The sequence below is a fragment of the Benincasa hispida genome, chromosome 6 (assembly GCF_027475165.1).
Source record: "Benincasa hispida cultivar pf3 chromosome 6, pf3_genome.v1.1, whole genome shotgun sequence".
NCBI classification, from domain to species: domain Eukaryota; kingdom Viridiplantae; phylum Streptophyta; class Magnoliopsida; order Cucurbitales; family Cucurbitaceae; genus Benincasa; species Benincasa hispida.
The window spans coordinates 43,542,235-43,567,740 of NC_143483.1; the positions used below are offsets into that span (position 1 = coordinate 43,542,235).

Below are 25,506 nucleotides of genomic sequence, written 5' to 3' on the forward strand. Positions count from 1 at the left end.
TTGAGCTTGGGAAATTAGTCTTTTAATCGATTGTCTCTTACTAACTTCACATACATTAATTTTAGATTTCATAACTCAACTCAGAACCTCAAACAACTTCTAAAATATTTATTTAATGTAATCTAAAAAAAATTATTATGGTGCTTTAAAAGTGATTCACCAACATTAATATTGAGTCCAAATATTCGTGAAAAAAAATTATTTATAGTGAATTTAATGTGAACCAAATAAAATATGACACTTAATGCATATTTGAGAGTGATTTTAAAATCGTCAAAATACTTGTCATATTTAAAATTACTCGAGAACACACTTTTAAACCATTCAAAATTATTTTAGTTTTTAATTTTATACTTTTAAACATAGTTTTCATATCAACAAAAATAATTTGGAAGAATTAAAAATATATTTCATAGTCTTTTTAATTAAAAATATAATTCACGGTAATTTTAAAAATGACCAAGTGATTTTGGCCGTTTCAAATATATCCTTTATTGTAGTATTAAAGAAAGTGTTTGAAAATTGGGTCTAGTAGTCCAAAAAGAGCGCGGGCAGTTGGCAAGTGGCAACGAAGCGTGGTCTTATCAAAATGTCCCACTTCTTCTCCGAACTGCTCTGTAAAAATGGTCAGATTATTGAATGAGGAAGACATAGACAAAGAAATTCCGAAGTCTCTGGGTAGATATCTGATGGGTTCTTGCGTTGCTGAAGCAGAATCGTCATCTTCTTCTCCAACTTTCAAGTGGAGTTATGATGTGTTTTTGAGTTTCAGAGGAGAGGATACTCGGTCCAATTTCACCAGTCATCTTGACATGGCCTTGCGTCAAAAAGGAGTCAACGTCTTCATAGACGACAAGCTTGAAAGGGGTGAGCAAATTTCTGAAGCCCTTTTCAGTTCTATACAGGAAGCTTTGATTTCTATTGTTATATTCTCTCGAAATTATGCATCTTCTTCCTGGTGTTTGGATGAATTGGTGAAAATAATTGAGTGTAAGAAATCCAAGGGCCAGATTGTTTTGCCAATTTTCTATAAGGTGGATCCCTCGGATGTACGAAAACAAATTGATACCTTTGGAGAAGCATTGGCCAAACATCAGGCTAAGTTCATGGAGAAGACTCAAATATGGAGGGAAGCTTTAACTACTGCTGCCAACTTGTCTGGTTGGGATCTCGGAACTAGGTATATTCTTACAGGCATTTTGTCTTTTCTTTTCCATATTTCATTTTCAATTTCCTAATTTCGTTTCACAAGCACCCCGACCCGCCTCACTTGAAATAATTCCAATACAAACGACTGACGTTAATCTTAGAAGATTCACTCTCAAGATGCAGTTCAATTTTATCTATTTTTTTTTTCCCATGTTCATCAATAATGTTTATTTATGCATGATGCACTTAACAACAGGAAGGAGGCTGATTTTATTCAAGACCTTGTTAAAGAAGTATTGTCTAGATTAAATTGTGCCAATAGGCAGTTATATGTAGCTAAGTATCCAGTTGGAATTGATTCTAAACTAGAAGATATGAAATTACACTCTCATCGGATACAACATGTGTCTGATGGCGTTTACATGATGGGGATATATGGCATTGGAGGCATCGGTAAGACAACCTTGGCTAAAGCTTTGTACAATAAAATTGCTCACCAATTTGAAGGATTCTGCTTTCTATCAAATGTTAGAGAAGCTTCAAAGCAATTCAATGGCCTTGTTCAACAACAAGAAAAGCTACTCTATGAGATCTTAAAGGATGATTTGAAGGTTGGCAATCTTGATGAAGGAATTAACATCATAAGGAGTAGATTGCGTTCAAAGAAAGTTCTTGTAGTTCTTGATGATGTGGATAAGCTCGAGCAATTAGAAGCATTGGTTGGTGGGCGTGATTGGTTTGGCCCTGGTAGTAAAATCATTGTGACAACAAGAAACAGTCATTTGCTTTCTAGCCATGAATTTGATGAGACGTATGGTATTCAAGGATTGAGTCGTGACTATGCCCTTGAACTTTTTAGTTGGCATGCTTTTAAGAAAAGTCACCCATCAAGTAATTACTTAGATCTTTCAGAACGTGCAACAAGTTATTGCAAAGGCCATCCTTTGGCTCTTGTTGTTTTGGGCTCTTTCCTTTGTTCCAGAGACCAAACAAAATGGAAAACTATATTAGATGAATTTGAAAACTCTCTGAGCAAAGACATTAAAGATATTCTTCAAATAAGTTTTGATGGGCTTGAAGAAAAAGTAAAGGAAATTTTCCTTGATATTTCTTGTTTGCTGGTGGGAGAGAAAGTTAATTATGTTAAGCATATATTAAACACATGTCATTTCAATCTAGATTTTGGAATTGTAGTTCTCATGGATCTTTCACTTATTACGTTTGAAAACGATGAGGTGCAAATGCATGATTTGATACGACAGATGGGACGTAAAATAGTTAATGGTGAATCTTCTGAGCCTGGAGAAAGGAGTAGGTTGTGGTTGGTACACGACGTTTTGAAGGTGTTTATTGATAATTCAGTGAGTAACCCTTACCCAAAGTTTCTTTAATTTGCTTATTTCCAAGACTTGGTGATGGAAAATGCCAGTCGAAGTAAGCTGCCAGTCATGTTAAATTACTAAATTTATGACTTTGCAGGGAACCAGTGCAGTCAAAGCCATAAAGTTGGACTTGCCTAATCCCACAAGGCTAGATGTGGATCCACGAGCTTTTAGCAACATGCAAAATCTGAGATTGCTTATTGTTAGAAATGCAACATTTTCTACTAATCTTGAATATCTACCTTATAACTTAAAGTGGATTACGTGGCATGGATTTGCTCATCGATCTTTGCCGTCGTGCTTTACTACGAAACATCTTGTTGGACTGGATTTGCAACATAGCTTGATAAAAAATCTGGGCAAAGGATTTAAGGTAACATATTTCTACCTGTACATTTGATTGGAAGTCTTTTCATTGATTTTTTTGGAAAATTTAATGGGTAGCTATTTGATACTATGGGTTTTCGATCACAGTTTCTTTTAATTGGACCAAATACCCGTTTGGGTTTTATGGATTCTAATACCATATTTTGATAGTATGAGGTTCCATGTCAAACCTATTGAGGAGTAGCCCATCTATCTTATATAAAGAGTATGGAGTCTTTTGATTTTTCCAATTTGAGATCCTCAATTATAGCTTATTTTTTAAAAAAAACTTAGAACTTTATTTATTTATTTATGTTGAAAATGCTGTATTTGCCCTAACCGCATTTTAATCTTTTTATATTTCTCTAGTTCAGTTTTCTATCTCTCTGGTCTAACGTTTTGCACGTACACCTTGTCTTCTTCTTTCCTTTATTTTTCAATATGATATCAGAGCAAGATTATGAAATCCTAACTGCTATAGAAGAGACACATTCTTCAATCCTAGCCGGCGAAGGAACTACGGCAGAAGCGACCAATACTGCTGCGATTCAGGCTGCCATAGATAGATAACTTTGAACCATCCTTAACCCAATGCAATCTCAGCCACTGCAAGGAGTCCAACAACTTGTCGAGACCAGTCCAGTCGTGCCGCAAAGAAGCCCACAGCTGTTCAGAAGTTTCACAGGTGTGTCAGGGTCCGACACTGGTTTTTTGGAGCCGATCGGGACCAGCCCAGTTGTGCCGTCCAAACTTCAGTAGTCGTCCGTGACATTCTCAACCGCGTCAGGGTCCAGCGCTAGAAGCTTGGAGCTGCGTCCGATGCAGTTAGTTCCACCACCCAGCCGATCGGAGCCCCTGCTGCAGACCCAGTCGCAAGCACTGCAGATCGGAGCCGGTGCCACGACCCAGTCACAGATCGAGCTCCAGCTACCTTCGCATTCCTCCTTCCAGCCGATTTGTCCATCTCCAGCAGTCGGCCATTTGGGTGAGGCTTTGTCCTCGGCTTCTTGTGGGCAGAAACACCCTATATCAGGGCTCCCTATTCCTCCTCAACACGGGTCAATTGGTCATGGTGGCTTGCTCTAGGCTGATGGGTTTATCTTCCGCTGGAATCCAACAACAAATAACGAGTCTTCAGCAACAGATGGCCGCCCTTGGGGTTGTTCTTGGGAACTCAACGAATCTTCTAGACAAACCCGGTTAATTTAGATGTTTCATCTAGTCTGCCATCGTTTAGTAATAGCTTTCCCTAGTTTACGGAGAGAAGTTGAACAGACAAAACTATTTCTCTTGGTTCCAGTCCATTAGAATCGCACTCGAAGGGCGACAATATCTAACTGGGGAGGTACCAGATCGCATCTGGGAGGGAGAAGATTGTATCAACCGTTTTTGTCTCTTAAGCCAGGACTTCCTAAAGAAAGATGCAATCGTAGAGTGCATCTAGAAGGGAGAAGATTCCTTTCTTTGCTCACTGCTGGTAGATCGAAAAGCCATTGTTGTATTCTGCGACTGCTCGGGGCATTTGGGATGCTGTCCAGATTCTATACTCTAAGAGACAAAATGCATCACGTCTGTATACCTTGCGAAATCAAGTTCATGAGTGTAAACATGAGACTATGGACGTGACTTCATATTTCCATAAGAGACAGTGCTCATGTGGCGGGGTGCAACACTCGAAGATAGAGGAAGTTGATCGTGTCTATGACTTCCTTGCTGGGTTAAACTCCAAATTTGATGTTGTTCGCAGTAGGATCCTTGGACAAAGGCTGATACCGTCTCTTATGGAGATTTGTTATGAGGTTCGATTAGAAGAAGATAGGTTCAGTGCTATGAATGGACATGTAAATACATCCAGTCGGATCTGATGGTGACATACAGAATGGTAAAACCCCTCCGATATGTGAACATTGCAAAAACCATGGCATACTAAGGACCAGTGTTGGAAGCTACATGGTCAACCCTCAAATGGCAGACGTCGCCCTCCAAACGACAAGTCAAAGTCTAGGCGAGCCCTTGTGGGTGAATCCACGGATGGTGAGTTGAATTCTCAGGTGGCCAACCAGAACGTCCGGTATTGTAGGGGTTGGTACAATTGTTCAGTCAGGTAACCCTCTATCCTTTAGTCTTTTGGTTGAAGGAAAGAAACCATGGATCATAGACTCCAGAGCAATAGACAACTTAACTAGCTCATCTGATCAATTCCTCTCATATTCACCAAATGCTAGTAATGAGAGGATTCGAATTGCAGATTGGTCATTTACTTCTGTTGCAGGGAAGGGTCATCTATCTCCTCTCCAAGGGTTAAACTTTACAGAATGTGTTGCATGTCCCAAAAATAACCTACAACTTGTTGTCTATCAGTAAGATAACAAAGGATTTGAATTATCATGTTATTTTCTCACCAGATGTTGTTTCGTTTCAGAACTTGAGCTCGGGGACGACCATTGGCACTGCCCGACATGACAGGGGCCTTTATTTCCTTTCTGATGATTCTATCTTTAGGAGTTTTTCTAAGACTAGTTTATTATGTTCATTTTCAACATTGAAAAAGATTATTTGTTATGGTATTTTCGCCTTGGTCATCCCAACTTTCAATATATGAAATATTTGTTTCCCCATTTGTTTCACAGTGTGGATGTTTCTTCTTTGTCTTGTGATGTGTGTGTGCGTGCGAAACAACACCGTGTCATGTTCCCTTCTCAACCTTACAACCCCTCCCGACCTTTCCATCTGATTCATAGTGATGTTTGGGGTCCTTCAAACATCACTACCTTGTTCGGTAAGTGTTGTTTTATAACTATTGAAATAGGGAAAGAGGATAACACAAGGAGTTTACGTGGAAAACCCTAATTCAGGGAAGAAAAACCACGATAGAAAAGAACTTATTATTTTATGTCACTTTACAATAGACCCAACCCTAGATATAAATAGAATAATGTGAAACCCTAATTTAGCAAATATAGTAAAAAGACAAAAATGCCCTTAGGGCTAATTTAACATATTTCAACACTCCCCCTCAAGTTGGGGCATAGATATCAGCAAGGCCCAACTTGCTAATACAAGCTTCAAACATCTGTCTTGATAACCCTTTCGTAAAGACATCGGCGATCTGCTGGACTGAAGGTACATAGGGAATACAAATAGATCCGCGGTCTAACTTTTCTTTAATAAAGTGCCTATCAATTTCAACGTGTTTGGTTCTATCATGTTGTACGGGATTGTTTGCAATACTGATGGCAGCCTTATTATCACAATACAGCTTCATAGGCCCAGGACTACTCTCGTGAAGATCAGATAAAACTTTCTGCAACCAGATTTCTTCACACACTCCCAAATTCATAGCTCTGTACTCTGCCTCAGCACTACTTCTGGCCACTACACCCTGTTTTTTACTCCGCCAAGTTACCAAGTTTTCCCATACAAAGGTACAGTACCCTGAGGTTGACCTTCTATCAGTCACAGATCCGGCCCAATCTGAGTCAGTATATCCCTTGATGCTTCGTGTGTCATGTTTCCTGACTACCAAGCCCTTCCCAGGAGTGGACTTTAAATATCTCAAAATTCGAGTCACAGCTTCCATGTGCTCCTCATATGGACTCTGCATGAATTGACTTACTACACTTACAGCATAGGAGATGTCGGGTCTAGTATGAGACAAGTAAATCAGTTTTCCTACTAGACGTTGATACCTCTCCTTATTCACAGGGACTCCTTCCAAAACATTTTTCAGTTTGCTATTGACCTCAATAGGGGTGTCAATAGGTTTGCATCCGGTCATTCCTGTTTCTTTTAACAAGTCCATAGTGTACTTTCGCTGAGAAACAGATATTCCTGCTTTCGATCTTGCCACTTCCATCCCTAGAAAATACCTCAAACTACCAAGATCCTTAATTTCAAATTCACTCACCATCCTTTGAAGCTTAGTAATTTCTGCTGTATCATCCCCTGATAGGATGATGTCATCAACATACACTACCAACACAGCAATCTTTCCTAAGGGTAATTTTTTGGTAAACAAGGTATGATCAGAATGTCCCTGAACAAACCCTTGGGACTTAACAAACACGGTGAATCTGTCAAACCATGCCCTAGGAGACTGCTTCAACCCATATAAAGACTTCCTGAGTTTGCAAACATGATTCCCAAACTTAGCTTCAAAACCTGGAGGTGGACTCATATAAACTTCCTCTTCCAACTCACCATTTAGGAATGCGTTCTTTACATCTAGTTGATGTAGGGGCCAATCTTTATTCACAGCGACAGACAGAAGAACACGAATCGTGTTTAACTTAGCTACTGGAGAAAAAGTTTCTGAATAATCAATTCCATACGTCTGAGTGAATCCTTTAGCAACTAACCTGGCTTTATATCTCTCAAGTGTTCCGTCAGACTTATACTTCACTGTGAACACCCATTTGCAACCAACTGTTTTGTGGCCTCTAGGGAGAGCTACCAACTCCCAAGTCTTATTTGCCTCAAGAGCTCTCATTTCCTCCATTACTGCTGCTTTCCATTCGGGAACTTCCATGGCCGCATGTACACTGGTAGGTATTGTTAGAGCATCTAGCTGAGTAGTAAAAGCCTTAAAAACAGGAGATAAGTTATTATAGGTCAAAAAACTATGCAAAGGATATTTTGTACATGACCTGGTTCCCTTTCTCAGAGCAATTGGCATATCCAGGGTGTTATCATAGTTGTCAGTTTTCGTCTGTCTCTCTTCAGTATCGGACTTTTGAGACAATTCTGCATCCTCTTGAGGATTATTAAGCATCTCATCCCTTCCTGACATTTCAACCTTCTCTGAGCTCATTTCGTCACTTTCTATGTTCCCAGACTTTTCTTCAAGACTCTCCTTTGAGACAACGGGATCTTGAACTTGTGCTGGTTCTGACGCTTGGACACTTTCCGATGGAACATCAGAGGTTTCCTGAATTTCCTTTCTGAGATTCCTCCTATAATACGTTATCCAGGGCACTTGTTTAGTAGGAAGAACCGACACAGGAACAACAGGAGCCGAATTAGGTTCAAGACTAGGTAGACTAGGTCCAGGAATATTGGGACTAAGCTCAGATTCAGGAATATCCGGACTAGGCTCTAGGTTGAGGCTAATGGGTATGGAATACGTGGAATTGTTAGTCTCTTCATTCGTGGTCTCCTCCTGAAGATGACTAACGGGAAAGAACGGTTTGTCTTCAAGGAACGTGACATCCATAGTAACAAAATATTTTCTGGAAGATGGATGGAAGCATTTATAGCCTCGCTGAAGAAGTGGATACCCGACAAACACACATGTTTTAGCTCGTGGAGCAAACTTAGTCCGATGTGGACCATGAGTATGGACAAAGGCTGTGCACCCAAACACACGAAGAGAAACCTCAGGAATAAGATGGGTAGACTGATAGGACTCTTTGAAGCACTCAAAAGGGGTTTGAAACTTTAGGACTCGGGAAGGCATTCTATTAATTAGATGAGCTGCAGTAAGAATCGCATCTCCCCACAGGTACGAAGGAAGAGATGCTGGAATTATCAAGGAACGAGCCACTTCAATAAGATGGCGATTTTTCCGTTCAGCTACCCCATTTTGTTGTGGAGTATATGCACACGAGTTTTGATGTATGATCCCTTTTGACACTAGGAATTCCTGGAAGGTGTGGTTGACAAACTCACGACCATTGTCACTTCGGAGAATGGCAATCTTTGTGTTAAACTGTGTTAATACAGTGGTATAGAACTGTTTGAAGGTAGATAAAACCTCGGACTTATCAGCAAGAAGATATACCCATGTAAGTCGGGTATGATCATCAATGAAAGTTACAAACCACCGTTTACCAGACAGGGTATTGATGTTCGAGGGACCCCAGACATCACTGTGAACCAGGTGGAAAGGCTGGGTAGGCTTATAGGGTTGAGAAACAAATGACACGCGATGTTGTTTAGCACGTATACAGACATCACAAGATAATGAAGAGACATTCACATTATGGAATAAATGAGGAAACAAATATCGCATATATTGAAAACTAGGATGTCCAAGACGAAAATGCCACAATAAATAATCTGTTTCAGATATAGCAAAAGAAGATAACAGGCTAGTCCTAAACAAGCTTCTGGAGGAAGCATCCGTAGAAAGGAAATATAGGCCTCTGTCATATCGGGCAGTGCCAATCGTCCTCCCCGAGCTCAAGTCCTGAAACAAAGCAGTATCTGGTGAGAAGACAACTCTACAGTTCAAATCTTTTGTATTTTGCTTATTGATAATAAATTGTAAGAGATTTTGGGCACATGTAAGACATTTTGCAGGGTTAATCCATGAAATGGTGATAGTCTGCCTTTTCCAGCAACAGGAGCGAAGGACCCATCCGCAATTCGAATCCTCTCATTTCCAGCACTTGGATAGTATGAGAGAAATCGGTCGGATGAGCCAGTCAAGTGATCGGTTGCTCCTGAATCTAGAATCCATAACTCATTCCCCTCAGCAAGGAAACTCAAGGATTGAGGATTACCTGATTGAGCAACTGTTCCGATTCCTACGGTACCTGAATCCCCAGGATTAGTCACTGGAAACTGTGTTTGAGGTTGTGCAGTCCCCTCAACTGATTCACCCACTAGAGCACGCCCAGATCTCGACTTGTCATTCGGAGGGCGACGTTTACCATTTGGAGGGCGACCATGCAATTTCCAGCACTAATCCTTCGTATGCCACTGTTTTTTACAATGCTCACAAACTGGGGGTGTTTTACTATTCTGCTTGTCACCATCAGCTCCAGTGGACTTTACCCTGAAGGCAGCTGACTCTGTAGTGATAACACTTGGCCCATTCATTGCACTTGATCTATCTTCTTCCAATCTAACTTCTGAACATACCTCCATGAGAGACGGAATTGGTTTCTGCCCTAGTATTCTACTCCGAACTGTATCAAATTTGGGGTGTAGCCCGGCAAGAAAATCATACACACGCTCAACCTCTTCTATCTTGGAGTACTGAATTCCATCTTGTGGACAGGTCCAGATGATCTCCTGACATAGATCCATTTCTTGCCATAACAACGACAACTTGCTGAAGTATGATGTTACATCCATGCTCCCCTGTTTGCATTCGTGAACCTGTTTACGTAGAGTATACAGGCGGGATGCGTTCTGACGCCTCGAATATAACCTTCGGACTGCATCCCAAATATCCCGGGCAGTGGCTGAATAGAGTAAGGGTTTCCCGATTTGTGGTTCCATACTACTAATTAACATTGAGCGGAGCAAAGAATCCTCAGCCTTCCAGACACGCTCTTGGGGATCACCAGGATTCGGTCGTGGTATCTCTCCAGTTAAATATCCAAACTTATGGCATCCCTCAAGAACCATTTTAATGGTTTGGGACCAAGAGAAGTAATTTTGCCCATTCAACTTCTCTCCCGTGATCATTCCTGCAGAATTTCCAATTGTTCCAGATAAAAGATTAGAAGTTGGATTAGGAAACATTGATACCGGATTTTCTGAATACATCGGGGAAGAATCATGGCCATTCAATCGGGCTCCCAGGGCGACCATCTGTTGCTGAAGACTAGCTAATTGTTGTTGGAGTTCCCCATGAGATTCAGATCTGGAATTTTTCTGTCTAAATGCCATGGGATTTTCTTCAATGGATACACCCATTCGAAACTGGGGCTGAATCGGATATACTTGAGGAAGAAACTGTCCACCATGATGCTGTGACCATTTGCCGCAATGACCGGCGCTGCTCTCAGACTGCTGTGATGGTGGGTAACGGATGAACGGCTCGGCGATCTGCTGTGCAGCGGAAGAAGTCGCGCCGATCTGACCCGACCCGGCAACTGAAACATACCCATAATCGTCTGGTGAAGACGCGATTCTGTGCGACGCCGAGATGCCTACCGGCTGTAAACCGATCTGACTCGACCCGGCAACTAGAACGTACCCATAATCGTCTGGTGAAGACGCGATTCTGTGCGATGCCGAGATGCCTACTGGCTGTAGACCGATTGCGTGCGCCGGCTGGAGAACGTTTGAGGCTGAGATGGTTGTGAGCGACGCTGAGGATCCGATTGGTTGTGACCCGATTGCGTGCGTCGGCTGTTCGGCTGGAACACTGAAAATGTTAGTACAAAAAATCTGAGTTTGTTATCATCAAAATACTCGGTTTGATTGAAGCCCTAAAACTAACATTATTGACGACCACACTCGTCTTACATGGTGTTCCTTCTTACTGACAAATCTGAAGTGACATCTGTTTTCCAACAATTCTTTAATATAGTCGAAACCCAGTTTAACACCAAGATTGCAATCCTTCGGAGTGACAATGGACGAGAATTCATTAATAACACCCTTCTTGAATTTCTAACTTCTAAAGGAATTATCCATCAAAATTCGTGTGCATATACACCCCAACAAAATGGTGTGGTTGAATGCAAAAATTGTCACCTCATTGAAGTTGCTCGATCCTTAATGCTTCCTACATCTCTCCCTTCGTATCTATGGGGAGATGTTATTCTAACTGTAACATACCTTATCAATCGGATGCCCTCCCGTGTCCTTAGGTTCCAAACCCCTCTTGAAAGTTTTAAAGAGTCTTGTCTGTCCACACGTCTCATTCCTAATGTTCCTCTTCGAGTGATTGGGTGTACTGTATTTGTCCATAATCATGGTCCTCACCAAACTAAATTGGTTCCTTGGGCTCAGAAGTGTGTCTTTGTCGGGTATCCTCTTCACCAGCGAAGCTATAAATGTTTTCTTGAAAGTTTTAAAGAGTCTTGTCTGTCCACACGTCTCATTCCTAATGTTCCTCTTCGAATGATTGGGTGTACTGTATTTGTCCATAATCATGGTCCTCACCAAACTAAATTGGCTCCTTGGGCTCAGAAGTGTGTCTTTGTCGGGTATCCTCTTCACCAGCGAGACTACAAATGTTTTCTTGAAAGTTTTAAAGAGTCTTGTCTGTCCACACGTCTCATTCCTAATGTTCCTCTTCGAGTGATTGGGTGTACTGTATTTGTCCATAATCATGGTCCTCACCAAACTAAATTGGCTCCTTGGGCTCAGAAGTGTGTCTTTGTCGGGTATCCTCTTCACCAGCGAGGCTACAAATGTTTCCATACAGCCACCAGAAAGTACTTTGTCTTTATGGATGTAACATTCTTTGAGGATCAACCTTTCTTTCCTGTTAGTCCCCTTCAGGGGGAGAGTACTAGTGAAGAGACTAACGAGTCCACATATTCTCTTCCTGTGGATTTTCTCCCTAAACCTATCCTAAATACAAATAATACTATCCTTCCTACCATAGGAAGAATCTTAGAAAGGAAATAACTCCTCTTGTTGCTTCACTGGATCCTGTCCGTGAATCGGAACCGGCATGGGCTCAAGTTCAAGACATTTCTGTTTCTGATGATATTGGTAAATGTGTTAAGGGTGGTGATGTAATTGAGAATGGTGGAACTGATAAAGCCTACTTCAGATGATGACAAAACTGAAGATAGTAATGGGTCATCAGGAGAGATTCAGGATGGAGACTTATCGAGTATAAACAAGTGTGACAACCGTCCTCGTGCTATTGTGGAATCAGGTAAAGTAGGAGAATATGATGCTACTCTTGATATTCCCTTTGTTTTACAAAAAGAGACTAGGTCATATACCAAGCATTCTATGCATAATTTCCTTTCTTACAATAACTTGTCTTATGGGTTTAAAACCTTCACTACTAACCTGGATACTGTAACAATGCTGATTAATGTGCATATGGCTATGGAAATTCCCTAATGGAAAGCAACAGTTATGAAGGAAATGAAAGCCCTTGAAACATATAAGACATGGGATCTCGTGACTCTTCCTAAAGGACATAAAACCGTTGGGTGCAAATGGGTATTTACTGTTAAGTATAAGTCTGATGGAACTCTGGATAGATACAAAGCCAGATTGGTTGTTAAAGAGTTTATTCAAACGTATGGGACCGATTACTCAGAAACTTTTTCTCCAATAGCAAAACTGAATATGATCTGGGTTCTTCTCTCAGTTGCTGTCAACAGAGATTGGCCTCTCCATCCACTTGATGTGAAGAATGCTTTCCTGAACCGTACGTTAGAAGAGGAGGTTTATATGAGTTCTCCTCCTGGATTTGAAGCTCAATTTGGTTATCAGGTTTGTAAGCTTAAGAAATCCCTATATGGATTGAAACAGTCCTCGAGAGCTTGATTTGACCGATTTACCACCTTTGTTAAATTCCAGGGTTACATTTAGGGGCACTCAGATCATACCTTGTTCACGAAAAAGTCTGCATCGGAAAGGTGGTCGTTCTAATTGTGTATGTTGATGATATTGTCTTATCAGAGATGATACCACTGAAATCATCAGACTTACAGAAAATGGCAGGTGAATTTGAGATATTTTCTTGGAATGGAGGTGGTAAGATCGAGAGAAGGAATATCGGTTTCTCAACGAAAATACACCCTTGATTTGTTGAGAGAAACAGGGATGATTGGATGTAAACTTATTGATACCCCTGTTGAAGTCAACGTAAAATTAGGAGACTCTTCTGACAGAACACCTATTAATAAAGAAAGGTATCGGCTTCTAGTGGGAAAGCTAATTTACTTGTCTCATACTAGATCAGATATATCCTATGTTGTCAGTATGGCGAGTTAGTTTATGCAGGCACCTTACGAGAGGCATATGGAGGCTGTTACTTGAATTTTGAGGTATTTGAAGTCCACTCCTAGAAAGGGCCCATTGTTCAGGAAACATGACAGAAGACGCATTGAGGCTTACACTGATTCTGATTGGGCAGGGTCCGTTATTGATAGAAAGTCAACTTTAGGGTACTGCACTTTTGTATGGAGGAATCTTGTGACCTGGCGAAGTAAGAAGCAGGGAGTGGTTACCAGAAGCAGTGTTGAGGCTGAATACAGGGCTAGAAGTCAGGGTATATGTGAGGAGATATGGTTGAAGAAAGTTTTGTCTGACCTTCACCAAGACAGCGAAACTCCTATGAAGCTCTATTGTGATAACAAGGCAGCTATAAATATAGCCAACAATCCTGTGCAACATGATAGAACTAAGCATGTGTAGATCGATAGGTACTTCATTAAAGAAAGGTTGGATAATGACAGTATTTGCATTCCCTACATACCTTCTAATCAGTAGGTAGATGTCCTCACTAAAGGGTTACCGAGACAAAGCTTCGATATGTGTATTAGGAAGTTAGGTCTCACCGATATCTATGCTCCAACTTGAGGGGGAGTGTTGAAAATGTTGTATTTGCCCTAAGGGCATTTTAGTCTTTTTATATTTCTCTACGGTATTAGGGTTAGCCTCGGTCTATTTATACGGGTTATACATGGTGATTGTATGTGTGAGATTAATAAAAATTCTTCTATTGTGGTTTTTCCTTCCTGGTCTAGGGTTTTCCACGTACCCCTTGTCTTCTTCTTCTCCCCTTTTATTTTTCAATAATTTATTTTTTTGCAATATAGCATTTTTATACAAAAACAAATTTTTATTTGTCTACTTATAAAAGGTAGTAAATCCTTTTTTAAATTAAATAATGGCATTTTATCTAGATTATAATTTTTTTTTTTCTATTTTTGCAATTTATGTTATTTTTATAATAATATTTTATTTTAATTATGTTTATATCAGTATTTACTTCTTTTCTTTTTTGTTTCTTTCCATGTATTTAGGATTGTATGAGGTTGAAGCTGCTTGATCTTAGCCACTCTGCTTTATTAGAAAAGATTCCCGAGTTCTCTGCAACATCAAACCTTGAAGAATTGTACCTTAGCCACTGCACAAATTTAAGAACGATTCCTAAGTCAGTTGTTTCTCTTGGTAAGCTTATTACCCTAGACCTCGATCATTGTTCGAACCTTAAAAAGATTCCAAACTATCTCATTTTGAAGTCTCTTAAAGTTTTGAAGCTCAGTCACTGCAAAAGACTTGTGAAACTTCCCGACTTCTCTGCAGCATCAAACCTTGAAAAGTTGTATCTTAAAGAATGCACAAATTTGAGAATGATTCACGAGTCTATTGGATCACTGAATAAGCTTGTTACCTTGGACCTTGGAAAATGCTCTAACCTTGAAAAGCTTCCAAGCTACCTTACATTAAAGTCTCTTGAATGTTTGAATCTTGCTCACTGCAAAAAGCTTGACGAAATTCCCGACTTCTCTTCTGCATTAAACCTTAAAAGCTTGTATCTTGAACAATGCACGAATTTAAGAGTGATTCATGAGTCTATTGGATGTTTGGATAGTCTTGTTACCTTGGACATTAGACAATGCACTAACCTTGAAAAGCTTCCAAGCTACCTCAAGTTAAAGTCTCTTAAACATTTAGAACTCTCTGGCTGCTGTAAGCTCGAACTGTTTCCAAAAATTGCTGAAAACATGAAATCCTTAATGTCATTGCATTTGGATTTTACTGGCATAAGGGAGCTACCTTCATCAATTGGATACCTTACTTCGCTTTTGCTATTGAACCTTGATGGTTGCACAAACCTCATCTCCCTTCCTAGTACAATTTATTTGTTAAAGAGTCTCAATCATCTTCGTCTTGGTGGGTGTTCTAGATTTGAAATGTTTTCCCATAAATGGGACCCAACCACCCATCCAGTATGCTCTTTTTCAAAAATTATGGAAACTCTATCGAGTTCAGAATTTCCCCATTTACTAGTCCCAAAAGAAAGCTTATGTTCCAAATTCACCTTGTTGGATCTTCAATGTTGCAATATACCAAATGTAGATTTTTTGGAAATTTTATGTAATGTCGCCCCTTTCTTATCTAGCATACTCTTGTCGGAAAACAAATTCTCTAGTCTACCCTCATGTCTCCATAAGTTTATGTCCTTGTGGAATCTCCAGTTGAGGAATTGCAAGTTTCTTCAAGAAATTCCAAACCTTCCTTGGTGTATACAAAAAGTGGATGCCACTGGTTGCGAATTGTTGGCTAGAAGTCCGGACAACATCATGGATATAATATCAAGGAAGCAGGTTCATCTCTTACCATTCCATTTTCTTTGTTCATATCATGTTCTTGTCTCTTATTAACATTCTGTACATATTAATATGTATGCGATAGGATATTGCACTCGGTGACTTTACAAGAGAGTTTATTCTAATGAATATTAGGATTCCAAAATGGTTCAGCTATCAGACTATATCAAATTCAATAAGGGTTAGCTTTCAACATGATCTCAATATTGAAAGAACTTTGGCTACGTATGTTACTTTCCAAGTGGTTGGAGATTCATATCAAGGGATGGCTTTAGTTTCATGTAACATATTCATCGGCTGTAGACTCCAAAGTTGTTTTATGAGAAAATTTCCATCATCAACATCAGAATATACATGGTTAGTAACAACTTCTTCTCCAACATTTAGTACTTCCTTGGAGATGAATGAGTGGAATCATGTCATAGTCTGGTTTGAGGTTGTGAAGTGTTCTGAGGTCACTGTAACTATAAGAAGCTGTGGTGTCCATCTCACTGAAGAGGTCCATGGAATACAAAATGATGTCAAGGGGCCAGGGGTAATTTATACAGATTTTGATCAACCGGATGAATTGCCGAGCCGGTGAGTGAGATTATTAATTGCTTTAAGAAGGCTTGATTAGTTGTCCTGTTTTAGAAAATTTTTGGAATATTATTTTGTCTATTTGAAGATATACTAAAGACTTCACAACCAGATCATAGATGATAAGGTTGTGAAGTCTTTAGTATACATGCTTCTTTTGAGAAGAATGTCTATATCAAGTGATTATGTTCAACTTTCAAGATGTTCACATGTATGATGTATGTTGACAATTATTACTCTGGGCTGTTTGCTCTTTTTATGATCTGCCGAATTTGAATGAGAATATTTTCCATCTTTTTGTAGTACACTATTTAAGGGCAAGAAGTTATCTTCCTAGGGTTGCTCCTTGTGTGTTGTGAGAGAAGTATTATTGTGTTTTGTGACAAAAGAACAAACCTCTCTCTGATTCAAAAGTTCGTGAAGCATATTCAGTTCTCAATGGCTTGCTTTATCGTTGTCTTGAGGTGGTTGAATTATTCTTGAGAAGCGATCCTTATCTTTACGGGGAGCCTAAGGCATCATCAATTGAGAAGAGATTCTCATTCTTAGGAGGATCCTAAGGTAACATTGACTGAGAAGTTGTTCTCAATCTTAGGGGAAGCTTAGGTTTATAAAGTGAAAAGGTTTTCATTTGAAGGAGGAAAGATAATGCCATGGTTAGGAGTCTCACACTCAGGGGAAGCTTAAGTGATTCTTCATTAATATCTGCATACCTAGGAGGAGCTTAAGTTCTATTGAGGAGTCTCACATCTAGGAGTCTAGGTGATCCAATAAGTTAGATTCTACATGTGTCACTATAATTGTCATTATTTTAAGTACAACGTCGTAGACGTTTGACTTTTTCATATTAGTGAATTTATCTTTCCAAGGCACACTGTCCCCTGTCATAGACAGTATATTAACGAACTGAGTTACCAAACTCTCTATGTCCTGTTTGCACTTTACTTGTTATCTCTGTGATTGGTAGGATTCTTTGCTCGTTATTTGTATTCATAGATCACCTTAAAATTTCATATTGTTTTGAGTAGATTGTGCTCTTTTTTCACTTGTGTTTCTTGTGTATGATATTCATAATGGCACAGGGATGTTGTCAAATTCTTCGCTCAAGAAGTCTCTGCGAAATCAGATTGTAATGCAATGTTGCATGCAGAAAATTTTCCAGTTTGGAAAGATGATTCCAAAATGCAACGACATATGAATTTTCCCTTACATGTAACTTCTGAAGGTGTTACAAGGATACGTGGCATGGAAGGCATGGCAGAGACAACACTTGCCAAATCTATATGCGACAAAGTTGAAAGTACTTACTTTTGGAGAGACGAAAGGAGCGAGTCCTTTGGGAGAAAGGCTTTAAATCATTCTGGTGGATTTCTTCTTGTTAATGAACATGGATTTTCTAGCTCATTTTCATCCCGGTTGAAGGCTGGAGGCTGTGAAAGAGGAAGTAATGTCACAAGCGATGGACTATCCTCCCAAAAGTATCTTAGAATTTTTGATGATCGTGATAGATTTGGGGATCTAAATGGAGTGGCTCATGGAACTGATGATATGTTTCCTTCAAGATTTATAAGGGTGGTTGATATAAAAGAGGATGATATTAGAGAAGAGCCTTCTTGGAAGTACATGGAAAAGTTATTCCAAGCAGATCTTAGATCATGACAAAGTTGTAAAGTTCTTAGTAGACATTCTTGTTTCGAGAAGAATATCTACCATCAATTGATTATTTTCACCTTTCAAGATGTTCACATTTATGGAAGGCAAATTCTGTTGTTAGTGTGATGTATGCGTAGTTCTTTTCTTCATAATGACATTCAAAGATTTGTGGAAGATGAAGAGAAACTAATTATGTTTCTTTGCCTTTACCTAGAGGACATATTCATGATGTATATTTAAAATATTTATCACTTGCTACTGATTCCTATTGAAGCCTTGGGAGTACATATGCCATAAATTAATACAGGCAACTGTTATACAATGCAAATTAAATTAATAATAACAATAATAAAACCTAAACATTAGAGATTAACACATGAGTGTTCACACAACAAGCATATTTCAATGTTTATAAAAAAAAATAATAATAATAAAAAAGAGCGAGCATATTTCGATCAAACTTAATAAAAGTATATATGTATTTTATTTTTATTGTGTATATATGTATTTTTTTTTTTTTTTTTGACAATATGTGGGATGTAAGGATCAAACTTTTACTTTGAAATTGATAGTACAAGTTTAATTTAAGTTATGTTCACGTTGGATTGATTTAATATTTTTGAGTTTTCTTATTTAATATTTTTTTAGTTTCTTTTTACTGTGTAATTGAGGTGAAGTGTAAAAAGATGAATGTATTTCATGATAAACTTAAGTATTGCTCTTTTTGGTACAATTTTTTAAAAGAAACTAAAATATGAGGGTTTGAAGTTGATAATTATTAGAACATTAAAATTGATCATTAATTTTGTAACATTAAGAATCAAGGTCGACCAACTTGCCTATTGATGAGATTATAAGTATTGGGTGACGACTTTTATTTTTTCATTAACATATTTAATTTAGAGGCACTCTCAATATAATAATCAAATTCAAAGTATGAACATATAGATAGCATAATGAAAAGAATTTGAATATATAACAAAATTTAGATTCAGTTCTCAGAGTCACAGTGATAGACTATATCATTAGTAAAAGTCTATTACTTATAAAACTTTATTAGCAATAGAGTCTATCACTCATAAATTTATTTGCAAGTGTTTAGCTGTTGCTATACACTTAATTATTAATGCTAAAAATACTATTCATTGCAATTATCCGTTAATTTTAACTTTCTGATGATAAAAGCCAATCATTTATCAACATAAGCATCGTTTAATTGACATAAAACTTGTACTATTAAACTCGAGGTTAGAAGTCCCACCCCCCACATTTGTAAGAAAATGCTAATAATCTAGCTAATAATCTATTAAGACATGATTTATGTTTAAGAAGAGTAATTGCATTAGATAGCACTTTTAGGGATAATTATTAAGTGTATAGTAACATTTTACAAATTTGTAAATATAGCAAAATCTATTCGTGATAGACTCTTATTAGTGATATGATATATCACTAATAGACCCTTACTAGTAATATGATCTATCACTGATAGACTCTAAAAGTTAAATTTAAATTTCCTATATCTGCCAGTTATATAATGCTATCTCTACAAATAATTTGGATCTAGATGCTATATTTGCAACTATCCCAATCTTATTTTTAAGTTTAAAAAAATTAGTCCTATAAAAGATAGTTTGTCTTTTACCTTTAATATGTGTACCAAATATATATAATAATGTCATTTCTTTCAAGAATGCCTTTAGTTATGGGGAAAAAACAATGCAAAACTAAACTAAAGCTGTGAACTTCCTTTAGAATATTTATAGCTTGTATGAAACTTCTAAGCTTTTATTTTAGGGTTTCAAATTTCCAATAATGCATTGGAAAAGGTAGGAAAATTGTCCAGAAATTTCATTCACATCCACCTTTTTTTTCATTGGATTTTTTTAAAAAAATGCGATTTTAGTCTTTGTAATTTAGATTTTATTTCATTTTATTATTTTGCATTTGATAAATTTTGAAATTAGTCATTTGAGTTTTTTTAAAATCAAAATGATTAAATAATAATAATAATTTTCATGTTAAAAAATACCTAATGTGAATATGTTATAAAATTTGTAGACAGAAGGCTAATGGAGAGATTTTTTTTTTTTTTTTAGAAAAAAAAAAACAAATTTAACAATAAGCTAATAGTAGAAAGGACTATTTTAAGATTTATTTTAAGATACATAAATCAAATGCTAAAATAAAATATGAACCTAAATTAAAAAAAAAAAAAAAAAAAAAAAAAAAAAAAAAAAAAAAAAAAAAAAAAAAAAACTCATAAAAAAAATCTTTTTTTTTCCCTAAAGTGCGAAGGAAAAAACTTGAAAGAGGGAAAGTTTGAGAGAAAGGTAAAAGAAGTGGTGGAGTGATAAAAGAATTTCATTCATACATATGAAAAAAATACATATTTGGTCCTTAGGTTTCAGGTCTATTTTCTATTTAGTCTCTAAGTTTCGAAGTGTTATACATTTGGTTCTTAAATTTTGTGCTTGATTTCAGTTTAGTCATTAGGTCTCAAAATGTTACAGTTTTACTTTTGACATTTGAGTTTTGTTTCAATTTGGTCCCTTCGTTTCAAGATTTGCACTTTTAACTTTAATTATTTACTAAATAATTATTTTTTGTCTTTAATGTTAATTTGTGCTAATAATGGTGTATTAAACCAAATAACTTTGAAGAGTAAGTAATAATCCTCTCTCAAAATGAAAGGTCCAAACCCTTGTATAGGCATGGACTACAACATAAGCTAACAAATGACCTAACAACTAACCAACTTAACCGATTGACGAGGTAACCAGTTTACAATTTATAAAAAGACATAAAACTAAGGAACCAGATTACAAATTATTAAAAAAACAAGATTAAAACTAAATTATGAATTATATACAAGATACATCATATTCCATCCCTCGTATAATAAATTTTGTCCTTGAAATTTAAGTGGTCAGCTGGAAGCTATCTGGAGCATTTTATGGGTGAAGATCGACTATGTTGAAAATAGGATTGATGTGGATATCTGAAGGTAATTCAAGGAGATAGGCATTTTCTCCATAAGCGCGAAGAATCTTGAAAGGATCCATCTTCCTATTCTTTATATTATTATATGTCTGGTTGGAAATCTACTTTTGTGTAGATGGATCATCACCAAATCACCTTCACTGAATTGTTACAGTCTTTTATATTGATCAACAACCTTTTTGTAAGCGGAATTGGAGCGTCCAATGTTGGCTTGGATATCTTGATAGAGACGAATTATTCTTTCAACCATCTTCTAGGCATCGGTGTTAGCTTCAAAAGAAGAAGGAAGTTGAACAGGATCTATTATTAAAGATGGAAGTTTAGTGTAAACAATTTCAAAGGGACACTTCCCTGTGGATCTATTCTTCATGAAGTTGAATGCGAACTCAGCTTGGGGAAGTACTAAATCCCATTATTTTAGATGCGCTCCACTCAAGCAGCATATTAAATTCCCCAAAGAACGATTTGTAACCTCGGTTGTTCATCCATTTGTGGATGATTTGTTGTGCTATATTTGAGAGAAGTATGGAACTTTTTCCATAAGGTTTTCCAGAAATGGCTGAGGAATTTGACATCTCGGTTAGAAACGTTTGTTTTTGGAATGCCATGTAGATGGACTACTTCCCTAAAAAGTGAACCATTTTACTAAACCTGTCCACGATAACTATCATAGAGTTGTAACCTCGTTGAGTTTTGAGAAGACGAAGGACAAAATCTATTGAAAGTTCCTCCCATATAGAAGTTAAAGTTGAAAAAGGAGTATATAGGCTAGCGTTGGTGGAAACTCCTTTAATCATTTGACAAATAAAGCACCATTTAACAAAATTATGAACATCCTTTCTTAGTTGGGGCCGATAAACCAAGAAGAAAGTAATTCAAAAGTTTTGGTAACGCCAAAGTGGCTGGCTAGGCTGCCTGAGTGTAGATCTTTAATAAGTGCTTCTCTTAATGAAGTGTGGAGAATACATAAACAATCACCTTTGAACAAGAAATTATCAAAGATATGAAAATCACCATTGCTAGTATTATTGGAACAATTATACCATATTGTAGCAAAGTCACTATCAGATGGGTAAAGCTCTAAAAGATGATGAAAAGCAGTAATCTCACCAGCTGAAACTGTTAATAATTCTCCATTTCGACTGAGAGCATCAACAACTTTGTTATCCTTTCCCTGCTTGATACTTAATCACAAAATCAAATCGTTGTAGAAATGAGAGCCACCGAGCATGCATTCGATTAACTTGTTTTTGAGCATGCAAATACTTCAAAGAAAAATGATCAGTCAGTAGGATAAATTCTTTATAAAGTAGGTAGTGTTTCCATTGTTTTAGGGCCCTAATGAGTGCATAAAACTCCTGCTCATAGGTGCTCCAATTTTGTTTGGATGGGGTGAGATTTTCGCTAAAAAATTCAAATGGGTGATTAATTTTAGATAACACTGCTCCAATACTAACCCCACAAGCATCGACGGCTACTTGAAAAGGCAAGTTAAAATTAAGTAACCACAACACAGGGCTATGACATAATTTGTCTTTAATGGTCTGGAAACTATCATCTTGTGTTTGAGTCCATTGAAAGTTATTCTTTCTAAGATAATCAATAAAAGGAGAGATAATAGTACTAAAATTTGGAACGAATTTTTCGATAAAAGGAAGCGAGACCTAAAAAGGACTGTATTTGTTTAATGGTTGATGGGGTTGGCTAATTGGATATTACTTCTACTTTCGAGGATCTACTTTGATCTCATTGTGCCCAATGTTAAATCCAAGAAAAGAAATTGAGTTGCTAGGAAACACATTTTTTGGTTAATATGCAACAGTTTTTTTTTTAAAAATAATAAAGTGAAGACATTATGTAACTGTTCTTCTATGGTGATACTGAACACAAGGATATCATCAAAATAAATTACCATATATTTGTTCAGAAGTAGAAGAAAATCTTTATTTATTAGTTGCATGAAAGTGTTGGGTGCATTGGAAAGATCAAAGGGCATGGCCAACCACCCGAATAGGACTTAATTTTTTTTAAGGTAGTTTTTCATTCATCTCCTGGCTTGATCCAAATCTAGTGATAGTCACTGCGAAGATCATGCTTAGAAAAATATGTGCTTCTCCAAGTTGGTCCAAATTAAATGATCACCAATCCGTCGAATAGGGAACCTGTATTTTATGATAATACGATAAATGGCTCTGCTATCAACATACATCCGCCAATTTCGATCCTTCATTGGAGTGAGGAGGGTTGGAACGACATATGGACTAATGCTTGGCTGAATGCATCCTTTTGTTAGAAGATCTTGGATGTGGTCATGTAAAATTTTGTACTCTTGGGGGTTGATCATTTTATAGTGCGAAGGTTTGGAAGTTGAACCCTTGGAATAAATTCGATCTGATGTTGGATATCACTTGGGGGGGGGGGGGGGGGTAGGCTGGTAAGAGCTGGAAACTGTTTGAATAACTTCTGAATTGGTTTTGGGAATTATGTATTATGGACAAGTTGTGATTCTCCTTTTACTGTCAAGCCCCACATCATTTCTTCACATTGTCTGATAGATTGCTTACCATTTTAGATGCTAAAAAGCTGGCCGTTGGTGTCTTTTGAAGAACCAGGGGTATTGGATTTGGTGATCGGTAATAGAACTATCTTCCTCCCATGCCAAGAAAATTCATAAATATTATCGCGTCCTTTGTGAGTGGCTTGAATGTCATACTGCCAAGGACGTCACAACAAGATATGGCATGCGTCCATATTAATAACATCGCAAACAATCTAGTTTTTGTACTTGTTGCTGATAGAAAAATGGATTGCATAAGTCTTTGTGACTTGTGCTTCGCCTCCCTTCTTGATCCAATTGACCTTATAAGGGGTTGGATGAGGCTCTACTTTGAGGTTGAGGGCTTGGACAAGCTTCTTAGAGATTATATTTTCGAAGCTACCACTGTCAATAATCATGTTGCAAATTTTGCCTTTGATTGTGCATTGTGTTTTAAATAAGGAATGATATTGTGATCCTTGATCAGTCTTTGGAGTTGGTAAAATCCGTTGAACAATGCAAGTAAGAGGATCACCAATGTCAAGTTCCAAAAGGTCAATTCTTTCCTCGGTTTCTTCCTCATGTTCTTGATCTTGATCATCATCTTTATCGACCATAGCCACTGTTCTCCTGTCAGGGCAATTATTTGATAGGGTTCCTATTTTTCCACAACGAAAACACCTACTGAGTGTCGGTCTACCATAAGGATTGTATGTTTCTTTTCGTTGTATTTTCGGTAGTTGAATCTTTTTGCTTTTCTTTGATAGTTTCTTAATTCTTGGGCAAATCTTCTTGTCTAATTGGAGGTTGGTTCTTTGATGTACTCGGTGCTTATTTTTTGGAATTGTTGGGCGGAGTTTCCCACTGGATCTTTCTACCGAATCTCTTAAACTGATTGTCATTCATCTCCTCAATTGTTTCTGCCAGGGAAATCACATCAGTAAGAAATCCCAAGGGTTGGAGTTTAACTTTATCTCGAATCTCTGCTCTAAGCCCCCTACGAATCTTGCAATCAAATGTTCACTCTCAGTTAAATTAGTTATTGTGCCCAATTGGTAGAAATCTTCAGTGTATTTAGCTACAGATTTCGTCCTTTGTCAAAGATTTTGGTACTGATTGTGTTGTTCATAGTTAGTTGGCAAGAAATGTTCTTTCTGTTAGATTTTATGTCCTAAAACTCGTAGTTTGTAAATTAATAAATATATTCTGTTTTGTTTTTCGATAAAGTTGTTATTGAAATAGTAAACTTGAATCCAATAAACTAAGGTCCCGAGGCTGTTTAATGTAGTTTAAACTTTACGTAATGACATAAATGTGGATCAAGTTCAAATATATAGCCAAAATGGTCTATAGTATATGAATGAGGTTGGGCGCCTTATTCTGGGGACACTGGATGCGGCCCACTTGTAGTTAGTACAAACGATGTGATCCTGAATCGTTCATATAAAGATATGTGAGTGGGGGCAATCTTATGCAATGAGTTTGCATAAGATTGAACCATGAAATAGTCGCTTTTTATGTTCTAAATGTCGTTTTATGTATAAAACTGACTATTTCGTTAATTGATGACCTAGGTAACTTAATCTTAATCCTGAGCTAACTATGAACTCCTGTTCACTCGGAATTATCCTTAGATCTACATAGGTGAGGGCAGCTCATCATCGCTAGCCCAATAAGCCTCCCATTTCAGGGGTAAGATCGGGTGGATAGCTGGGAACATAGGGTGCAAGACAGAATTCACTCATACCCGTTATAGGGATAGTAGATAGGTTGTTCCCTTTAGTACTGAATCCAGGTCTTGAACAAGGAGCCTCATCCTTTCCTTGGCCCAAGAGGGATTCGGTTT

General features: G+C 37.6%; 1 protein-coding gene across 2 annotated transcripts; it reads left to right on the top strand.

Moving 5' to 3' along the window:
• The first annotated feature begins 518 nt into the window (after positions 1-518).
• LOC120069963 (disease resistance protein Roq1-like) lies at positions 519-18,396 on the top strand. 2 transcript variants are annotated; one of them, XR_016530323.1, is made up of 7 exons: positions 519-1,180; positions 1,406-2,510; positions 2,629-2,904; positions 14,579-15,886; positions 15,975-16,468; positions 16,772-17,029; positions 17,551-18,396. XR_016530323.1 is itself a non-coding variant. In XM_039021807.2 (6 exons), the coding sequence occupies exons 1-6, from the start codon at positions 624-626 to the stop codon at positions 18,125-18,127; spliced, it is 4,317 nt and encodes a 1,438-aa protein (XP_038877735.2). In that variant the 5' UTR covers positions 519-623; the 3' UTR covers positions 18,128-18,396. The 2 variants fall into 2 exon arrangements, 1 of the variants encoding a protein (XP_038877735.2); XM_039021807.2 differs by lacking the exon at positions 16,772-17,029.
• Positions 18,397-25,506: the final 7,110 nt, after the last annotated feature.